We start from the raw sequence: 19262 nt of genomic DNA, 5'->3' as shown, positions 1-19262 counted from the left end.
AAATTCTGGAAATGTAAAAAAATGAAACAAAACTTTATTATAAAGTTTTCTGTGCATACATATAACAGAGAGAAAAGTATTCTACAGGCATTTGTAAATATAGATTCAACTTGGTCAAGTAAGAGCAACTTTATATTCTTTATAAAGCACAAAGGTGTCAGTATTCACCTCAAAAACTAACAAAACCTTTGAATAGACTTATTAAGAAGGGATATAGTTACGATACTGTTGTCAAGTCATTAAAGATTGCATATTTTGGCGTTAATATTGATTCACTTATAGGGTCTTTGCATCGGAACTAAACACATTCATTAAAAAACCAGTTGTTGGCATGACACGGGTTATGTTCTTCTCATATATGTTATGATGGTATGATACTAAACGCCTAACGGGAAGGATTGTGCCTGATGTTCATATGATGAAATCATAATCTTTCAGTCAGTTTAATTGAAGTCTGGAGCTGGCATGTCAGTTAACTGCTAGTAGTCTGTTGTTATTTATGTATTATTGTCATATTGTTTATTTTTTTTGCTTACATCTTCTGACATCAGACTCGGACTCTCTTGAACTGAATTTTAATGTGCATATTGTTATGCGTTTACTTTTCTACATTGGCTAGAGGTAAAGGGGAGGGTTGAGATCTCACAAACATGTTTAACCACGACGCATTTTTGCGCCTGTCCCAAGTCAGGAGCCTCTGGCCTTTGTTAGTCTTGTATTATTTTAATTTTAGTTTATTGTGTACAATTTGGAAAGAAGTATGGCGTTCATTATCACTGAACTGGTATATATTTGTTTAGGGGCCAGTTGAAGGACACCTCTGGGTGCAGGAATTTCTAGCTACACTGAAGACCTGTTGGTGACCTTCTGTTGTTGTTTTTTTCTATGGTCGGGTTGTTGTCTCTTTGGCACATTCCCAATTTCCATTCTCAATTTTAAAGAAGTAAAAATCTATAAAATTGAGAATGGAAATGGGGAATGTGTCAATGAGACCACAACCCGACCAAAGGGGGGCACTCTTGTCATGCTTCATTGAATCCTTACATAATCAACCAAACTTTCCAACAAAAATGTGGGGGGGGGGGGACTGCAGTCTTCATTGTTTCTCAGAACATTTAAATGTGATAGTGCGAGCCAGACATGGTGTCGAGTTGAGGCATTTTCCTGTTTGATGATTCTTTAAAAGGTTTAAGTACCCTAAATGTGTAGATAATTGTACAATTGAGTGTTAATAATTCTGTCTTTCAGGTCTGGTCAGCATGTAGATGTTCATCTTTCAATAAATGAAGATAACAAAATAGAAGATAATGGCAAAAAAGTGCAATCTTGTGTTATCAAGGCACCTGTTACTCAGGATTTAGAATCAGGTTGGTATTCTTTACCATATAAAAAAATTATAAATTGAAACCAGTATTTATAAAGCGGCCGGCTACGGGACTATGAAAAAGGTCCGGGCCCGGTTTGGACGGTGAGCCAGTTTATTCAGGTTTCCGTTTTGACCAGAAGTAATTGGCTTGTTACGTCCGATATATTGCATGTTAAAGTTCTGTCTGATTGTAACTTATAAACTGATCAATTAAAATACAAAATGCAATAACTTAATAACTTCTTATGATCATTGTTTTGAATCTTCATATTCATTAGCTATAGAAATTTAAGAAACTGGTTGTTCCTCGAATTAAAAAAAATAATATTTTAACCGTGTTTTACATATCCTTGTCTGTCAAATAGACCTTGGAAGCATCAGTTTCCGACTTATCAATTTCACGTTCACTTTGTTTTTCATTGTTTTCATTTGCATCCTTATACTCGCGTTGTTTGGATTGAGACCAGAGAGTTTCGTTTTACTTTCATGATCGTTAATTTCCAACATTGGTATGGCTGATTAAAAATCCAGAATATTATCAAATGAAATTTCATCAGGATTGAAACATTGTCGTTCAGTGTACAATGCCCATGATTGTTTCTGGATGTTCTTCCATTATCAGGGTCATTGGTTTAGGGGTTCACAATAGGGAACAGAAGATTTTGAAAACATGATGTAAATTTCTTACTCCTCGATTTGAAAAAAAATATATACAAGTCACAACGTAAGTTCAATCCGAGATATATTTTCGGCATGTCTTTTAGTTTAATTAACATGTTTATAGTGTTTGAATAATTAATACAGCTCACTACTGTACCAAATTGTAAGTTCACAGTTTAACACCTGGCAAATTGATATCATGAAAAGTCATATTATATATTAAAAAACAAATTTGTTTTGATTGCATATCCATCATTTGAAATTAATCAGACAAACCGTTTTGACAGGTAGTTATTGATGAGATTAAGAGTATTGGGACTGCATCATAAGACTGAATTCAGACTACACAGGGTCCGCTTTACAAAGGGTATTTTAACAAAGATTTTGAAGGGAAAAAAATGGGAATTTAATTTTTCGACCAGAATGGACAGGAAACCAATTTATTCAGTGTCTGGTTTACTCGGGCTTGACTGTATGTCCAAATTCTGTTAAAATGTTAAAGAAAATTATTACTATAACTCTTTGTTTCAAGTACTTATAAAAACAGAATTATTATATATTTTTTTGTCATAAGCAGTCAGTTTGACCCTATTTGTTAAAATAAGCTTAAAAACATTGCTGATGTATTGTTGACTTGCAAGTAAATAATTTAACCTCATTGAATCCCCATTCATGTGACCTGCAATTTCACTCTTAAACTAGAGTTGGGTTATGCATGATCAAGGTGTGTTCAGCTATTTCAAAAGAAAAGAATGTCAACATTGAAATTAATAAAAGGGTGGACTATTTGGTTGACTTATTTGATCCAGAAAAAAATCGTTTTTAACCGGATTTTTGTGACAAAAATGTTGGTTGTTGATTTGGGGATGTACGGCGGGCGGGCGGGCGGCAACCAAATGTTGTCCGTGCATTTTCTCATGAACCGTTCAACCAAAGCTTTTCAAATTTTAATATGTTGTTACAGACAACAAAATAAAGGTCAAGTTCAATAATGACGATTTTGACTTTTACCGTTCAGGAGTTATGGTTCTTGAAAGATTGAAAAATGGCATTTCCAGTCAAGTCCATGCATTTACGCATGAACTGTTCTACCAAAGCTTCCCAAATTTTAATAAGTTGTTACTGATGACAAAATGGAGTGCAAGTTCAATAATGACGATTTTGACTTTTACCGTTCAGGAGTTATGTTTCTTGAAAGAGTGAAAAATGGCTTTTCCAGTCGTGTCCGTGCATTTACTCATGAACTGTTCAACCAAAGCTTTTCAAATTTTAATATGTTGTTACTGATGACAAAATGGAGGTCAAGTTCAATAATGTTGATTTTGACTTTTACCGTACAGGAGTTATGGTTCTTGAAAGATCGAAAAATGGCGTTTCCATTCATGTTGTTGCATTTACTCATGAACCATTCAACCTAAGCTTTTCAAATTTTAATATGTTGATACTTATGACAAAATGGAGGTCAAATTTGATATTGACGATTTTCACTTTCACCGTTCATCAGTTATGGTTCTTGTGATATTGGCAGGACAAAAATAAATGTTAATAAATCCGGTTTGCTGTCGTTGTGACAGCCTCTTGTTTTATACATGTATAGGCAAAAACAATGATTAACATATTTGTATGCCCTGCTGCTAGGGTAATGGGACATTAAGTGTTAACCTTGACTGTCTATCCGTCTACCAGTATAGACAATGCTTAAAACCAAAACTAGCTGAAGGAGTCCATCATAAATTTTGAAAAGAAAAAAGATACACTCATATTTAAAAGTTAATGTATTCAAAATTTAAAAGAAAATGTATTTCCCTTTCAGATGAGCCTGTTGTAACTGCAACCACATGGATAATAAATCAGGCACCATCCGTTTGTCCAACTGTCAAAGTTCACATCACTCATAAACTGAAAGTGGTAAGTACTAATACATGAAATTCTAATCTTACCTTATAATCTAAGATAAGTGTACATCAGTCTCTCAGAGGTCTATTTTTTTTCTTAATTATTATGCCAACACTTAAAAAGCTACCATAAAAATGAACTGTACCGTTCAACCTTGACCAAGTAGTTATCTACGCTTGAAGTGTTAAAATGTCTGCACACATTTCCATTCTGGCACATGAATTTATGAAAAAAGGTGCCTGTACAATAGTACATCACAGATTTTAGGTTATCAATATTTTAAAGGTTTGTTCATCTTTTGAAAATGTTAAATATTAGAGATAGTTTCTGGACTTAGTATAGCTGCTCATTTCAATTATTTTTATACGACCGCAAAATTTGAAAAATTTTTCGTCGTATATTGCTATCACGTTGGCGTCGGCGTCGTCGTCGTCGTCGTCGTCGTCGTCGTCGTCGTCCTGCGTCCGAATACTTTTAGTTTTCGCACTCTAACTTTAGTAAAAGTGAATGTAAATCTATGAAATTTTAACACAAGGTTTATGACCACAAAAGGAAGATTGGTATTGATTTTGGGAGTTTTGGTCCCAACATTTTAGGAATTAGGGGCCAAAAAGGGCCCAAATAAGCATTTTCTTGGTTTTCGCACTATAACTTTAGTTTAAGTTAATAGAAATCTATGAAATTTTGACACAAGGTTTATGACCACAAAAGAACGGTTGGGATTGATTTTGGGAGTTTTGGTTTCAACAGTTTAGGAATTAGGGGCCAAAAAAGGGCCCAAATTAGCATTATTCTTGGTTTTCGCACAATAACTTTAGTTTAAGTAAATAGAAATCAATGAAATTTAAACACAATGTTAATGACTACAAAAGGAAGGTTGGTATTGATTTTGGGAGTTTAGGTCCCAACAGTTTAGGAATTAGGGGCCAAAAAGGGACCCAAATAAGCATTTTTCTTGGTTTTCGCACCATAACGTTAGTATAAGTAAATAGAAATCTATGAAATTTAAACACAAGGTTTATGACCATAAAAGGAAGGTTGGTATTGATTTTGGGAGTTTTGGTCACAACAGAATAAGGGGCCCAAAGGGTCCAAAATTAAACTCTGTTTGATTTCATCCAAATTGAATAATTGGGGTTCTTTGATATGCCGAATCTAACTGTCATGACTGTGTATGTAGATTCTTAACTTTTGGTCCCGTTTTCAAATTGGTCTACATTAAGGTCCAAAGGGTCCAAAATTAAACTTAGTTTGATTTTGACAAAAAATGAATCAGTTAGGTTCTTTGATATGCTGAATCTAAAAATGTACTTAGATTCTTGATTATTGGCCCAGTTTTCAAGTTGGTCCAAATCGGGGTCCAAAATTAAACTTTGTTTGATTTCATCAAAAATTGAATAAATGGGGTTCTTTGATATACCAAATCTAACTGTGTATGTAGATTCTTCATTTTTGGTCCTGTTTTCAAATTGGTCTACACTAAAGTCCAAAGGGTCCAAAATTAAACTTAGTCTGATTTTAACAAAAATTGAAATCTTGGGGTTCTTTGATATGCTGAATCCAAAAATGTACTTAGATTTTTTATTATGGGCCCAGTTTTCAAGTTGGTCCAAATCAGGATCTAAAATTATTATATTAAGTATTGTGCAATAGCAAGTCTTTTCAATTGCACAGTATTGCGCAATGGCAAGAATATCTAATTGCACAATATTGTGAAATAGCAAATTTTTTTTTAATTAGAGTTATCTTTCTTTGTCCAGAATAGTAAGCAAGAAATATCTAATTGCAAAATATTGTGCAATAGCAAGATTTTTTTTTAATTGGAGTTATCTTTCTTTGTCCAGAATCAACTTAAATCTTTGTTATATACAATATACAATGTATATTCACTTTTTACTACCAACTGATAAATTAAAATAATCTTTACCATTCATGATAACAAGCAGTTTTTTTTACATCTTAATATTTTATGATGTATTTAAATGAGTAGTTATTGTTGCAAACTCCATTAGAAATTTTAATTGAGATTAGTTTTGGAATAAGGGAAAGGGGGATGTGATTAAAAAAATTGGGTTTAATTTTTCTCATTTGAAATTTCATAAATAAAAAAGAAAATTTCTTCAAACATTTTTTTGAGAGGATTAATATTCAACAGCATAGTGAATTGCTCTAAGAGAAAACAAAAATTTTAAGTTCATTAGAACACATTCATTCTGTGTCAGAAACCTATGCTGTGTCAACTATTTAATTTTAGATTTAAAAAGTTTGAAGAAGAAATTTTTAATTGATTTGTAAAATCTTGACATTTGTTTTGTGTAAAAAAAAACCATGTAATGTCAAAAATTTGATCACAATCCAAATTCAGAGCTGTATCACGCTTGAATGTTTTGTCCATACTTGCCCCAACTGTTCAGGGTTCGACCTCTGCGGTCGTATAAAGCTGCGCCCTGCGGAGCACCTGGTTCCTGATATCTTGGATTTTTTTCATTTAAATATTGATTAGCATGTATGAGTTTGGTGAATGTATTTGTTGTACTGTTCTAATGCTATCTATTTGCATGTATGAGTTTGGTGAATGTATTTGTTGCACTGTTCTAATGCTATCTATTTGCATGTATGAGTTTGGTGAATGTATTTGTTGCACTGTTCTAATGCTATCTATTTGCATGTATGAGTTTGGTGAATGTATTTGTTGTACTGTTCTAATGCTATCTATTTGCATGTATGAGTTTGGTGAATGTATTTGTTGCACTGTTCTAATGCTATCTATTAGCATGTATGAGTTTGGTGAATGTATTTGTTGTACTGTTCTAATGCTATCTATTTGCATGTATGAGTTTGGTGAATGTATTTGTTGTACTGTTCTAATGCTATCTATTTGCATGTATGAGTTTGGTGAATGTATTTGTTGTACTGTTCTAATGCTATCTATTAGCATGTATGAGTTTGGTGAATGTATTTGTTTGTACTGTTCTAATGCTATCTATTAGCATGTATGAGTTTGGTGAATGTATTTGTTGTACTGTTCTAATGCTATCTATTAGCATGTATGAGTTTGGTGAATGTATTTGTTGTACTGTTCTAATGCTATCTATTAGCATGTATGAGTTTGGTGAATGTATTTGTTTGTACTGTTCTAATGCTATCTATTAGCATGTATGAGTTTGGTGAATGTATTTGTTGTACTGTTCTAATGCTATCTATTTGCATGTATGAGTTTGGTGAATGTATTTGTTGTACTGTTCTAATGCTATCTATTTGCATGTATGAGTTTGGTGAATGTATTTGTTGTACTGTTCTAATGCTATCTATTAGCATGTATGAGTTTGGTGAATGTATTTGTTGTACTGTTCTAATGCTATCTATTTGCATGTATGAGTTTGGTGAATGTATTTGTTGTACTGTTCTAATGCTATCTATTAGCATGTATGAGTTTGGTGAATGTATTTGTTTGTACTGTTCTAATGCTATCTATTAGCATGTATGAGTTTGGTGAATGTATTTGTTGTACTGTTCTAATGCTATCTATTTGCATGTATGAGTTTGGTGAATGTATTTGTTGTACTGTTCTAATGCTATCTATTAGCATGTATGAGTTTGGTGAATGTATTTGTTGTACTGTTCTAATGCTATCTATTTGCATGTATGAGTTTGGTGAATGTATTTGTTGTACTGTTCTAATGCTATCTATTAGCATGTATGAGTTTGGTGAATGTATTTGTTGTACTGTTCTAATGCTATCTATTTGCATGTATGAGTTTGGTGAATGTATTTGTTGTACTGTTCTAATGCTATCTATTAACATGTATGAGTTTGGTGAATGTATTTGTTTGTACTGTTCTAATGCTATCTATTATCATGTATGAGTTTGGTGAATGTATTTGTTTGTACTGTTCTAATGCTATCTATTAACATGTATGAGTTTGGTGAATGTATTTGTTTGTACTGTTCTAATGCTATCTATTTGCATGTATGAGTTTGGTGAATGTATTTGTTGTACTGTTCTAATGCTATCTATTAGCATGTATGAGTTTGGTGAATGTATTTGTTGTACTGTTCTAATGCTATCTATTTGCATGTATGAGTTTGGTGAATGTATTTGTTGTACTGTTCTAATGCTATCTATTAACATGTATGAGTTTGGTGAATGTATTTGTTTGTACTGTTCTAATGCTATCTATTAACATGTATGAGTTTGGTGAATGTATTTGTTGTACTGTTCTAATGCTATCTATTAGCATGTATGAGTTTGGTGAATGTATTTGTTTGTACTGTTCTAATGCTATCTATTAACATGTATGAGTTTGGTGAATGTATTTGTTGTACTGTTCTAATGCTATCTATTAACATGTATGAGTTTGGTGAATGTATTTGTTTGTACTGTTCTAATGCTATCTATTAACATGTATGAGTTTGATGAATGTATTTGTTTGTACTGTTCTAATGCTATCTATTTGACAGAATTCTACTCTTGAAGAAGTGACATTTCCTTGTGATGTATGTAACAGTTCTATGATGATTCTAACTTCTGTTAAAGATAAATGTCTGTGGAGTATACAGATTTTGTCTAGAAGTACAGATATGGTGGCAACCAAACTATCAGAAATTATAACCGGCGAAGGAGGTAAAGTTTGTCTGTTTACTGAAAGCTTATACTTAATACATAAAATACTACCATATTTTTGTGTGTATAACACACACTTTTTCCTTTAGATATTTAGTTGGTGCACATTTGAAAACTGAAGGCGTAGTGGAGAAACCAGTATCACACTCAATGCAGTAATAAAAAATAATTGATAAAACACAAAATCTTTTCAGAAAAAACAAGTTGAGGTTTAATTGGTAGTTGGGCAAGAGATTTTTTTTGGTGTAAATATTATGCATTGATTTAGTGTTAAGATGACCGGTCATGTTTTGTATTTCAGATGCTTCTGTGATAGAAAAAAGATTAACAAAGTTACAAGAAAGGTTGTCACGAATACCACTATATGGCAAAGATATCAACAAAAGTCTAAGAGAAGAGATTCATAGAATGATGTCAGATATTCAGGGAAAGGTACATGACATTGTTAATACAAATATCAATGATTTGGAGAATTCTTAAAATGCTACTCAACCTGTACACATTTATAAAATATTTGACATTTAACAATATTAAATATGCTGGTAGAAGTTTAGACTCAGTAAGACAATTGTACAAGATTGCATTATGAGAAGATATCCTCCATTACATGTGTAAAATTTAGATCTGAAATTCATTTTACACAGATAGAATCACTCGTGAAGTATCTACTGTTTTGGATTCATATCCACACATTATCTCAAACATACATTGACTTTACTCTTATGTAAATAGTTCTTACATATTAAATTGAATCAAAGTTAGAATTGCTATTACTTCAATTCAATAGTTGTTTGTTATACCTTTTATTAACAGAGTTTAATTTACTTTTATTTTTTAGATAAACAAAATGTTTACATTAATAGCAGAATTTGCCAGAAAAGAGACCCCATCAGTTGGGCTGTTGGCTAGAGCACATGATATGAGGTACCAGGCACAAGTATGTAGACCATGTTTTCCTAGATAGTGATTCTAAGATATTGTCTTCATTTTCCTTGTTTTCTATGATTGATCTTTTTGATATTTTGTACAAATTTTATAAAGACAAAGGCCTTTTGATTCATCTCTTTAAGACTAACGAAATTAAATTTTCTACAAGGTATTTTTACAGATAAACCTCTGCGTAAGAGATATTGAATAAAAAACAGGACCATACTTTTCTTTTATTGTCCCAAAATTAAATCAGACTGTTAATCAGACATGTTACAGCTTGATAACTATATTATTTTGAACAGTTTTCCAAATCTAGAAGACATAGGTTAATGGACCGAAGAGCCACAAAGAATTTGTCATCTGCCAAAACAGCACAGGAAGAGCTAACAGGACTACAGATAGATGTAGAGGATGTAAAGAACATCCCCCAGGAAACATGTGACTTTTTCTTCTGTGCGCTGTCTCAGAATTCTATAAAGGATGTATTGATAGACAGCGACCCAGATGATTTGATAGGCTTTGGTTTGACTGTCAAAAGATCTGAAGTCATCTTAGATGAACCTTCACTAGTGAGTATATACTAACAGTCAAACATGTATTTTACAGTAGTTACTTATGAGAAGTATTACAAGTGACTGCTTAAGAGACATGACCTTTTTAAAGAGGTTCTGAAAAATAACTTACATAGCTTACATGTTTAAATATTGCCATTTGTATTAAATATTTTCATTATACTTGAATTGTTCTTCAGACAAACTTCTGCAGAAATGATTTTTAAGAATAGTATTTTATATGGAACATTATTTTACCTTCCAATTGCTTTTGTATATTCCTTAAATGCTATTCTTTAACTGTTTGTATAGATTTGGATACACAATATCAGTGGTACAGTTGTTAGTAAGACTGCTATGATGGACGCTCTGGAATTTAAGTTAAAAGTAGATGGACAGTTACAAGCACATGGAGGTTTCAACTTTGACCTAGGAGTGACAACAGTAGGACTTAGTAGAGAGCCGATCAATGCTTGGTTACCTTTGTATGTAAATCAGACACATTGGAAGAAAGTTAAGGTATTATGCTTATTATAAATCTGTTATTATATAGATCTCACAGTAGTTTCACATCAACTTTGTTCAAAACCACTATGAGATCAATGAACTAGTGGAGGGATTTATTTACATTCCCAAAAATCCACAATTTCAAATAACAGTATAGAACACTACACACCTGTGTTTCCAGTAGTCAGGTATTCCAGCATATTCATTGGCTCATTCAAAAGTTTAGTCTGTAAGATTACAACCATTATAAAGCTTCACTATTGTAATAGAAATTAGTTGTAGTATTATTATTTTAGGACTTAAGTAATGGAAAAATTAAGAAAATCAGTTGAAGTTTCAAACTTCTGAAGAAAATGAATGTATCATGCAGTTATTATTTCTATAACTATACTAAAAGTATTTCGCTCTCTCTTTTGGAATTCCATTACTAAATTTAATCTTATTTCATGTAACTACACTATTAAATTAAAATGAAATTTGATAAGATGGATAAGAATTTTTATAGATTTCTATTAGAAGAAAAAACTGACAGTTAATTAGCAGTAATAAACATGAAATTGATTAGCAGTAATAAACATGAACCTTGTTATAAGAAATCAATACTTTTACATTTCAGATACTTCTAAAACCAGTACTTGGTTTTCTATGTACATTGGATCCTTTAGGATATGATTACAAACAGATAGATGTGATGTTCATGACACTTGGTAGCATGGTCAGTCAACTATCAGATGTACAGGAACATCAGCTTAAGATGATCTTTGTCTACCAAAGAACCTGTCGAGGTATGTTTAGATAACTAAGAGATAATGTTTGGTCATTCAACGGTCAGATGTACAAGAGCATCAGCTTAAGACGATCTTTGTCTACCAAAGAACCTTTCGAGGTTGGTATAGATAACTAAGAGACTAGGTCTAATGTTTGGTCATTCATCCTCAGATGTACAAGACCATCAGCTTAAGATAATCTTTGTCTACCAAAGAACCTGCCGAGGTAGGTATAGATGACCTTTTTATAGAGTATATATTACAAACAATTCTATTGGGTAACACCTTATCACAAGACATTGTATAATTCAGTTAATTTTCATCTAATTGCAAGGAAGGACGAATAACCCTTAAAATTTACACCAGTGGTAAATAACCATATTATTCACAGGCGAATAACCTTTTTAGTGTCTAGATTTGCACTCGAGTTATATCCCATGAAAATGACGTCACAGACGTTAATAAACAAAATGGTAGTGTTCACGTTACACTGGCAGCCCATCAAGAGACAAGCATACCTGTCAACTGACCCGTATTCTGCGGGTGTGACCCGAGATTTTCACAATTCTGAGGGATCACCCGGAACACCCGCCAGGTCATTGAAATAACTCGGAAATTCCGAAAATGACCCGATTTCACCCGTATTTCTTAGCCTTGAGATTGATTTCATAAGTAATATTCCTTTGAAATACCGGCAAATTCGTAATTCTTCCATGAACAGGAAGTTCATCTAGCTATGTAAACTGTCAAATTAAGTGACCCATTAAGTGCATGGCTTCACTTGACAGCTTTGGTGTCAAACACACTGTTAATTAACACCAATTTATACCTTAGCTTTAGGAGGTAAATAAATTGCACCATAATTTGGTTTACAAACTGAACTAGAGTTACTTCCCCTTATTTGTCACCATTAAAAATTATTCCTTATATTTACGTTTTATGGGTGAAAAAGATTAAATCATAAAAATATAAAATTCAAATACATATTGAAAAATAACTTTTCATTTTTTTTATACCTTTATACAATTTTTTTTTAAAAATTGAAAATTATTTTTTACATTTATACTTCCTTTAACTGTATTACTATATTTTATCATAGTCTAATTTCATTGTTAATGGAAAATATAGTGGTTTAAAGCTACATAGTCAATAATCTGAAACATTTAAGAATTACATTAAATTCTAGTGTTTGATGATTGTTGTATTTTTTCTCAAAAAGTAAAGCACATAAGACTGAGTTACACAATTTTAAAAATCTTTAAAAGTTAATGAAATAATATTTTATTTGATTTAAAATGACTTAACAAAGTGAACATGCATTGATGTTTTGGTATATTTGATATACATTATAAGAAAATGTACCATAAATACTGAAATTCAGCTCGAAAAAGTTTGTACGCGTTATGACCTGAGATTTGATTCTTCAATGCAGGTCATGACCTGCATTTTCATCGTCACAGGTTGACAGGTATGGACAAGGAAGTAAGGCTTTGGACTTGAATAGAGTGCCAGCAGACAATGATATTGACTTCCGGTTTTGGATTTGGATGACGAAGACGCGCCTTCTAAACCAGAGGAAAATCTGATAAGTTTGTGTTGTATAACTAGCCATCCGTTGATGGTTAGTCAATATTATTCCTTATATTGTTTAAGTAGAACTATTTGTGGCCACATTTTGTGCTTTTTTGACACTTATTAAGACTTTCTCACCTCCCTTCACCATGTCTGGTGGAAGGGGGGATGGTCGTTCCATTAAAGAGAAAACTGTATTAGTGGATGTAGGTGATAACCGGAATATAAAAGCTGCCGATGTCATCGCTAATGTGGAAAAAGAAGTTGGTGAGGGAACTGTCCTTGCATGTGTTCCAAAAAGCGGTAATAGTTATGAGCTGACGTTGACTGATAAAGATGCTTTGGATTTGATTGTAGACACAGGTTTCAAGGTGAATGACTCAAATTTTATACCCAGAGCTATTTTTTCGCGTGATAAAGTTGTCAGTTTTTTCAACGTGTCACATTATGTGCCTGATACAGAAATACGTGAGAAATTACTGGAGTTTGGTGTTATACTTAAGTCGCCTATTAAGCGGAAAATGCACCCTGGTACGGACGTCGCAAATGGTACGAGGTATGTAGTAGTTCGATTTCCCCCTGAACGACAAAGTCTACCATATACTTTGAAACTTTCAACTGGCGTGAGTTCTTTCGAATATATAAGAGTAGTTCACGACGAACAGAAGAGAGTCTGTACCCAGTGTTTTGAGACAAGTCATGTTTATGCAAACTGTCCTGATAACATTTGCTACAAGTGTAAACGCTTCGGACATCTAGCAAGAGCTTGTGAAACTCCGCCGTGTGAAACATGTCATAAAGTGTTATCATACTGTCGGTGTGAGCCGGTATGGAACAGGGGTGAAAATGAAAATGAAACAACTAATAATGACACAGAAAACGATATCAATGCTAACAACTCGAGAAACGAAACAAATTCCGACATTCCTGAACGTGAAACAAACACTGAACAACAAGAAAATGATGGTATGAAAGAGAATGAAGCTGGAGACGAACACACGGATGGAGCTAATGGTGATGTTGATAACATGGAGCAGAGTGATGATGACGATGATAACACGGCGAAAAGTGACGGTGAAGACGATGATGATACCATGGAGGAAAGTAATGCTGACGACGATGCCAAAGATGAACAATTTGTTGAAAACGCTAAAAAAGACAATGATGTAACAGTTTCCGATGAAAAACAAATGTCTGGTGTTGATAATGATGAACTAGATTTGATGACTGATGATGAACATTCAAACAAACAAGAGACAGTAAATGTTGATAATAAAATGCATAAAAAAGGGGGGTCTAGCCCATCAAAATTAGAACCACAGCCAGTTCCTCGTGGGCCTAATTTGACCGATACTGCTGGTAAAAAAACAAAAGTAAATGTATCTAAGGAAGCTGATATTGAAATGACCGACGAGGAATTGGCTGCGAATATGAGTAAAGTTAGGAGGAAACGTTTAGTTTCATCTCCGAAAGTTACTTCAGATGAGCTTAAAAAATTAAGGAGGGAACCCAAGAGTAAAAAATCAAATTCAAGTTCATAGGTATAAAATTACTTTCTTTCTTACTTTTTGTACTGATGGTTAATATTGTATCTATTAATGCTAATGGTTTGAGGGATCAGTCAAAATTCCAAAAGTTTTGTTCTTTTTGTTCGGAAAATTATTATGATGTTGTAGCTATCCAAGAAACTTTTTGGTCAGATGATTTAGTTACTAGTTTTGCTAAGTTTTGGAACGGTAAAATATTTTACTCGTGTGCTGAAACACATAGACAAGGTGTTGCTTTTTTGATAAGTAAAAAGGTTGAACAAGAAGTAAATTATATACAAAGTTTTGACGGTAGATGTGTACATATTCAATTACAACAAGATGACAAATTAATAAATATTGTTAATTGTTACGCACCTAATTCTGTTCTTGAAAGAACTACTTTTTTCGAAAATTTGAGCGGAAAATTGATAAATACAGAAAATATTATTTTGTTGGGTGATATGAACACATCTATGTCAAAACTTGACAGGTGCGGAAAAACACAACACACAGAAGACAAATCATACAAAACAATAAATCAGTTGTGCGAAAATTTTAATATTTATGATATATGGCGAGCAAGAAATCCAACATCACGAATATTCTCTTGGCGTCGAGTTGTACAAAATAATTTAATCCAGAGTAGATTGGATTTTATATTTATTCCAAAGTCCTTTTCTGTATTTGTGAAGAACGTTTATTATAAACATAATGCGTTCAGCGATCATTCTTTTGTAAATCTGAATATAGATTTTAGTGAAATTGAAAGAGGCCCGGGCTTATGGATATTCAACAACAAATTGTTAGATGACGAAGAGTTTGTAAACAAAATAAATAAATTAATTGAAACCGAAAAACAATGTCCTCTTTATGACGACGAACCTTTGGTTTGGTATGATAATTTAAAATATAAAATAAAGCAACTAGCAAAAGTTATTGCGCAAGATAAATCCCGTGCCGAAAAATCGGAATATTTTAAAATTCAAAGAGAATTTGAAAAAATTTCATTAGCTGTAGCTAATAATGAAATTGTTGACCTAAATAAATTTGAGGAAGTTAAATTGAAATTAAAATGTCACGAAGAAAACATTTGTAAAGGCGCAATTTTGCGTTCTAAAGCCCATTGGGCAATAGATGGTGACAAAAATTCTAAATATTTTTTACAACTTGAAAAATATAAACAAAACTGTAATGTTATAAAAGAATTAAAAAATAGTGATAATAATATAGTCACATCTACGGAGGCAATTCTTGATGAAGTTCATAAATTTTATAAAGATTTATATTCTTGTACATCAATAAACAAAGATAAAGCAAATGAAATTTTAAATTTTATTTCGGAAAAAGTTTCTGAAGATGATATGGAAAATTTAGAAGCGGAATTTAGTTTAGATGACATAAAAACCGCTTTATTTAGTATGTCTAAAAATAAATCCCCGGGTCCCGATGGACTAACTGTGGAATTCTTTTGTCATTTCTTCCATTCGTTCGGAGAAATATTTTTGAAAATTTTTAAAGCCATTGAAGAAGAAAAACTTATGACAAGATCTATGAGACATGGCATAATTACTTTGGTCTATAAAAATAAAGGAGACAAAAATATGTTAAAAAACTTTAGACCCATTTCATTGTTATGTGTGGATTATAAAATAATGGCTAGAATAATGTCTAACAGACTAAAATTTGTTTTGCCGAAATTGATTTCTATTTATCAAACGTGTTGTATCCCTGGACGAGATATTGCAGATACAACTGCAAGTATTAGAGATTTAATTGAAATCATTGAAAACGATGATTTAGAAGCTTTTCTTATAAAAGTTGACCAGGAAAAGGCTTTTGACAAAGTTGATCATGATTATTTATATTTAGTTTTAGAAAAATTTGGCTTTGGTCCTAAATTTATTCAGTGGATAAAAATATTTTATAAAAATGTAAACAGTAGCGTAAAATGTAATGGCTTTTTAACAAAATATGTCAAACTAAATAATTCAATAAAACAAGGATGTCCCGTGTCTGCTCTTCTTTACGTTCTAGTTGCGGAACCATTAGGGCAGGCAATAATAAAGAATAAAAATATTAAAGGTGTTGTTATTCCTAATTCAAATAAAGAGGCAAAAATTTTTCAACATGCAGATGATACTAATATTTTTACTGCCGACAAAAATTCTATAAAAGAAACATTTAAAATTTTGAATTTATATAGTGAGGCATCAGGTGCTAAAATTAATAAACAAAAATCTGAAATTTTATGCTTAGGTTCTGGTAGCATAAATGATCAAGAACTAAATACATTGCAAATTCAGCGTTGTGAAACTGTAACTAAAGTTCTAGGAATTTATGTTGGTAAAGATAAACAGTTATGTGAATTATTGAATTGGAAAGATAAAATTAAAAAAATAAAAACAATTTTATTTTTTTGGAATAAAAGAGATCTAACACTACCTGGTAGAGCAGTTGTTCTTACTTCGCTTATAATGTCTAGATTTTATTATACTTTAACAGTATGTCCGTTACCAGAGAACATAAAAAACGAAATTCGATTAATAGTTTTAAAATTTCTTTGGCAACATAAGTCCCATTTGGTAAAGTATCAAACAATAATTGGCGAAAAATTAGTAGGAGGTTTAAAGATTCCAGATATTTTTCTAAAAATGCAAGCTTTTAGATTAAAATTCCTTAGAAAATATCTTGACCCGAATTGTCAATCAATTTGGAAAAGTGCGCTTGATTATTTCATTACTAAAGTTGAAAATATGGATTTAAAACAAAACATTGTGTTCACGTATTTGAATTCCAAGCATTTGAAACACTTACCGCTTTATTATCAAGAAATGTTTAATGCCTATTATAGAATAAAATCCAAGATAGAATTTGAAATTGAAATTCAACATGTGTACAATAATCCTATTTTTTGTAATCCAAATATAAAGCTAAACGGCAAAATGCTTCTTTTCGAAAAATTCATTCACTCAGGTTTGATCCAGATAAAAGACTTGTGTTATGAAGTAATTCCCGGATTTTTTACTTCCGGTTCGATAGTAGAAATAATTCAACAAAATTTTCCTGACGAAAAACCACATGAAATAAAAGCTGCATACGACAAGATTTTAAGATGTATTCCTGAAATGTGGAAAATTTTACTGAAATCCATAAACCCGTTAAATACCGAGAGTATTCCGAAGTTACTTATTTGTTTAGAAAACGGCAGAGAAGTTCCGTTTTTAGGGGCAGTTACAAAATTATTTTACAAACTCTTACTGTCAGAAATGTTTGAAACGCCCACAGCTGAAAAGCATTGGGAGGAGAATTATCCGTCGATCAATTTTACTAAATTATATTCAGTAGCCAATCAGAATGGTCTACCTCCTGACTGTCATTGTCTGAACTTTAGGTTGGTTCACAGGGCTATTTTTACCTTAGAAAAGTTGTTTAAATTTGGTCAAGTGGTCAGCAAGACATGCAAAGCGTGCGGCCTATATACAGAAAACTTGTTCCACCTGTTCGCCTTATGTCCGAAGTTGACCCCGATACATAACTTTCTGAAAGATATGTTACATAACATTTTTATTGATTACCCCCCTGATATTGTGAATTTGATAAATTATGAGGAACTGATGATATTTGGATACCTTGGTAGTTCAAAGATTGTGAACACATATTTTTTGAACTTTTTTTTGAGTATAGCAAGATTATGCATCTTTAAAACACGCAATCTTAAAGTGTTTCATGACAAAGAAATAGACACAGTGAGACTATTCAAATTTACAATTAGAAAATACATAGAATATGCATACACTTATTACAAAATAAAACATCAACAACAGATCTTCGATAAATATTTTCTACGCAATAATTCCTTACTACGTATTGAAGACGAGAAAATAATTTTATTTTTTTAAACACATGAAATCTATATCAAACTGATTACAATTGTTAACTAGCAGTTTTTGAACATTTCATTTAGAACCGTTAAGAGAACATTATAATTTTGGAAAAACAAGGAAAAAAGGAAAATTGTCCGAAAAATCACTGTCAAATAGGTGTGTTTGACTTTTGAGAAAATATTAGAGTTATCTCTCTTTGGGTATACGTTGAATTAATTGCCAATGTTTTACAAACACTTGTCTTTTAAAAAATATATCTAGATGGAAATCATTACTAACAAAAAGGTTAATACTAACAACTCTGTACATACCAAAGATGGCACCAAAGAGGTTTGTCTCTTGGTGTTTTTATGTAAATAGTAAATAAATAATTTTAATGATAAAAAAAAAAATAATCTGAAACATTTAAGAATTACATTAAATTCTAGTGTTTGATGATTGTTGTATTTTTTCTCAAAAAGTAAAGCACATAAGACTGAGTTACACAATTTTAAAAATCTTTAAAAGTTAATGAAATAATATTTTATTTGATTTAAAATGACTTAACAAAGTGAACATGCATTGATGTTTTGGTATATTTGATATACATTATAAGAAAATGTACCATAAATACTGAAATTCAGCTCGAAAAAGTTTGTACGCGTTATGACCTGAGATTTGATTCTTCAATGCAGGTCATGACCTGCATTTTCATCGTCACAGGTTGACAGGTATGGACAAGGAAGTAAGGCTTTGGACTTGAATAGAGTGCCAGCAGACAATGATATCTCTTATAAACGGTCCTTTTCAGGGCCATCAACATTTTACAAAAAGATTCTACCTTTGTTGTACATTGAATAATTTTCGAACGTCAGCTTGTGTTTGTTATGTAAAGAATATAGTAAGTGTTCTATAGGCCCTTCCACTGTTATAATGAAACAATTGTGGCCCCTTATAATCGATGAATATCCAGAATTGTCAACCCTTAAAAGTTATT

At 32.0% G+C, this 19262-nt stretch overlaps 1 protein-coding gene across 1 annotated transcript in view; it reads left to right on the top strand.

Annotated features, from left to right (window-relative positions):
* The window catches only part of LOC139513709 (uncharacterized), a 52001-nt gene that overhangs the window by 22585 nt on the left and 10154 nt on the right, over positions 1 to 19262 (top strand). The window contains exons 6-13 of the mRNA XM_071302457.1: positions 1249 to 1367; positions 3840 to 3934; positions 8384 to 8546; positions 8848 to 8978; positions 9385 to 9483; positions 9779 to 10045; positions 10340 to 10546; positions 11151 to 11319. Of these exons, the coding sequence (XP_071158558.1) occupies positions 1249 to 1367; positions 3840 to 3934; positions 8384 to 8546; positions 8848 to 8978; positions 9385 to 9483; positions 9779 to 10045; positions 10340 to 10546; positions 11151 to 11319 (1250 nt within the window). The remainder of the gene's footprint in view (positions 1 to 1248; positions 1368 to 3839; positions 3935 to 8383; positions 8547 to 8847; positions 8979 to 9384; positions 9484 to 9778; positions 10046 to 10339; positions 10547 to 11150; positions 11320 to 19262) is intronic.

This window comes from Mytilus edulis, chromosome 2 (genome assembly GCF_963676685.1).
Source record: "Mytilus edulis chromosome 2, xbMytEdul2.2, whole genome shotgun sequence".
NCBI lineage: Eukaryota > Metazoa > Mollusca > Bivalvia > Mytilida > Mytilidae > Mytilus > Mytilus edulis.
Note: the sequence above shows the minus strand (reverse complement) of the source record. Positions and strands in the feature narration are given on the sequence as shown.